The sequence below is a fragment of the Morone saxatilis genome, unplaced genomic scaffold, assembly GCF_004916995.1.
Source record: "Morone saxatilis isolate NCDOM2014 unplaced genomic scaffold, NCSU_SB_2.0 Contig5, whole genome shotgun sequence".
NCBI classification, from domain to species: Eukaryota; Metazoa; Chordata; class Actinopteri; family Moronidae; genus Morone; species Morone saxatilis.
In genome coordinates this window covers 11,775,099-11,777,147 of record NW_023340095.1, presented here as the reverse complement: position 1 = coordinate 11,777,147, position 2,049 = coordinate 11,775,099, and the positions used below count along the sequence as shown (strand labels likewise).

At 42.4% G+C, this 2,049-nt stretch overlaps 1 protein-coding gene across 1 annotated transcript in view; it reads left to right on the top strand.

Annotated features, from left to right (window-relative positions):
- The window catches only part of nme9 (NME/NM23 family member 9), a gene marked incomplete at its 5' end in the record, with an annotated part of 6,229 nt that overhangs the window by 2,004 nt on the left and 2,176 nt on the right, over positions 1–2,049 (top strand). The window contains 4 exon segments of the mRNA XM_035676718.1: positions 71–215; positions 297–404; positions 902–1,053; positions 1,165–1,309. Coding sequence (XP_035532611.1) covers positions 71–215; positions 297–404; positions 902–1,053; positions 1,165–1,309 — 550 coding nt within the window.

The window sequence follows — 2,049 nt, the reverse complement described above, 5'->3', positions numbered from 1 at the left end:
TGCAGGACTGTTGTATTTGACTACATTAGCTAATGAACTGGCAATTGAGTGTATGTTTTATGTTCTGCAGACGAGATCTTGGCTCAAATCCACAAGTCAGGCTTCAACGTGGCACTCCAAAGAGAGGTGATGTTGACGGGGGAGCAGGTCAGACAGTTTTACTTTCAACATGTCGAGGAGGACTACTTTCCTGCACTGCTCAGGAGCATGACAAGGTGACTGACACAATGCTCTAAAGAAAATCTACAGAGCGATATGTTACTGCAGAGATGCCTTTAACGTTTGTGTATTTACAGTGGGCCAGTGCTAGCTTTGGCTCTAGCCAGATCGGGGGCTGTCCATCACTGGAAGAACATCCTCGGTCCTTCTGATGTTAATAAAGCCAGAGAGGAGAGTCCTGAGTGGTGAGTGATGTGCGGTTGTATTAATTTATACAATTAAAAGAGTCCAGAGAAGTCACTGCGGTAGCTTGTTAGAAAGAACTCTCTTTAACTTTGTCAGGTTTTTCAGGCTATTATACACAAATGTGTGATTAAAGAGAGGAAAGGCTTACCATTTTGCCCTGACAATCTACAATCTCACAGGAAGAAATTAATCAGATAGCAGTTTCCTTTCTGACGGTAGTAAAGTTGCGAGACAAAGATGAAGTTTAGAGACAAAGTTCTGTTGTCGTCTCTCTTCACCTGCAGTGCGCCACGTTCACTCCAGTTTCTGGGGTTTCTTGAAAGGCAATCTTAGTAGAAGCAGACAAGGCAGGGTGAGACAAAGTGAAGAGACACAATATAATACATTTCACCACTTCATCCTTAAAATAATTCCTGGAAAGCATCAAATATTAGCTTTTATAGATGGTACCTAACAGTCTAATCATTACTGTAACACTGTATCCTTCATCACTCAGTCTAAGGGCCCAGTTTGCTGTGGAGAATGAGCCTATCAACCAGCTACATGGCAGCGCAAGCCACGAAGAGGCAGAACAAGAAATCAACTTCTTCTTCCCTAAACAGCAAACACTGGCGGTGATCAAGCCTGATGCTATGGAGGAACACAGAGGTCCTTATGGTCATTTAGAACAATATAAAATTGTTATTTACTTGTGTTTGTATAGGTCTGCACAGATAATCATCACCATCCTTATAATGTATTTTCTATTCACTCTAACAGAGAAGATTTTGGAGGAGATCCGTGGCAGTGGTTTCTCTGTAACGCAGCTGAAGGAGACGGTGCTTTCGAAGGAGATGGCTGAGGAGTTTTACAAGGAGCACAGAGAGAAACCTTTCTTCAGCCAGCTGGTGGAATTCATGTGTCGGTCAGTTTATCCCTGGACGCTACTAAAGGAGAGGGGCAAAGTGACCACAGCAGACCTGTCCTAATTCCTGTTGCCACTGCAAGTTTTAACAGCACTTTAAACAGTAATTTAAGCATCTTAGAATCAAGGCAGCCTCGGGCAAGTGGCTAGAAAGTCCATCTCAATTTCATTCTTTGTTCCACCGCACATCTAGATTTTAGAGTTATCTTCCGCTCCGATTAGTCCCTTCACTTGCTGGTTACACAACTGCTCGGACACAATGGGCAGAGAGATGGGTGCAGCTGGGCACTTCAGCCGGAGAAACTACCTTTACTGTCGCTATCCCTCAATATCAGCTCAGGTTTAGCCTTAATTGTAGTTGTGTATTCTAACTACTGAAGAATGTTTTGTAAAGTTTGTTTTTATAAGGTAACACCTTATCTCTGGCAGTCACCTGTTGGGTAATGTCATGAGTGCACCTATAAATCACTGCAGCAGGGTTAAAAGGTAATCCCCTGAATGAGCCTAGTTAATGTTTTTTTGGCAGTCATTTATGCATCGTGCCCCCTTAAGCTTGTGTCCCATTTTGTATTTATAGGACTCAATACAGAGGAACCTATGAACTCACAATAGTAACTCACAATTGTGGCTCATTCTCAGCCATTTTACAATAGATTTTGTGTTTATTGTTCCATGTGAACACAAGCATATAAACTCCAATCAAAGCAGTCTAGATTAAATACACCGATCAGCCATACCAT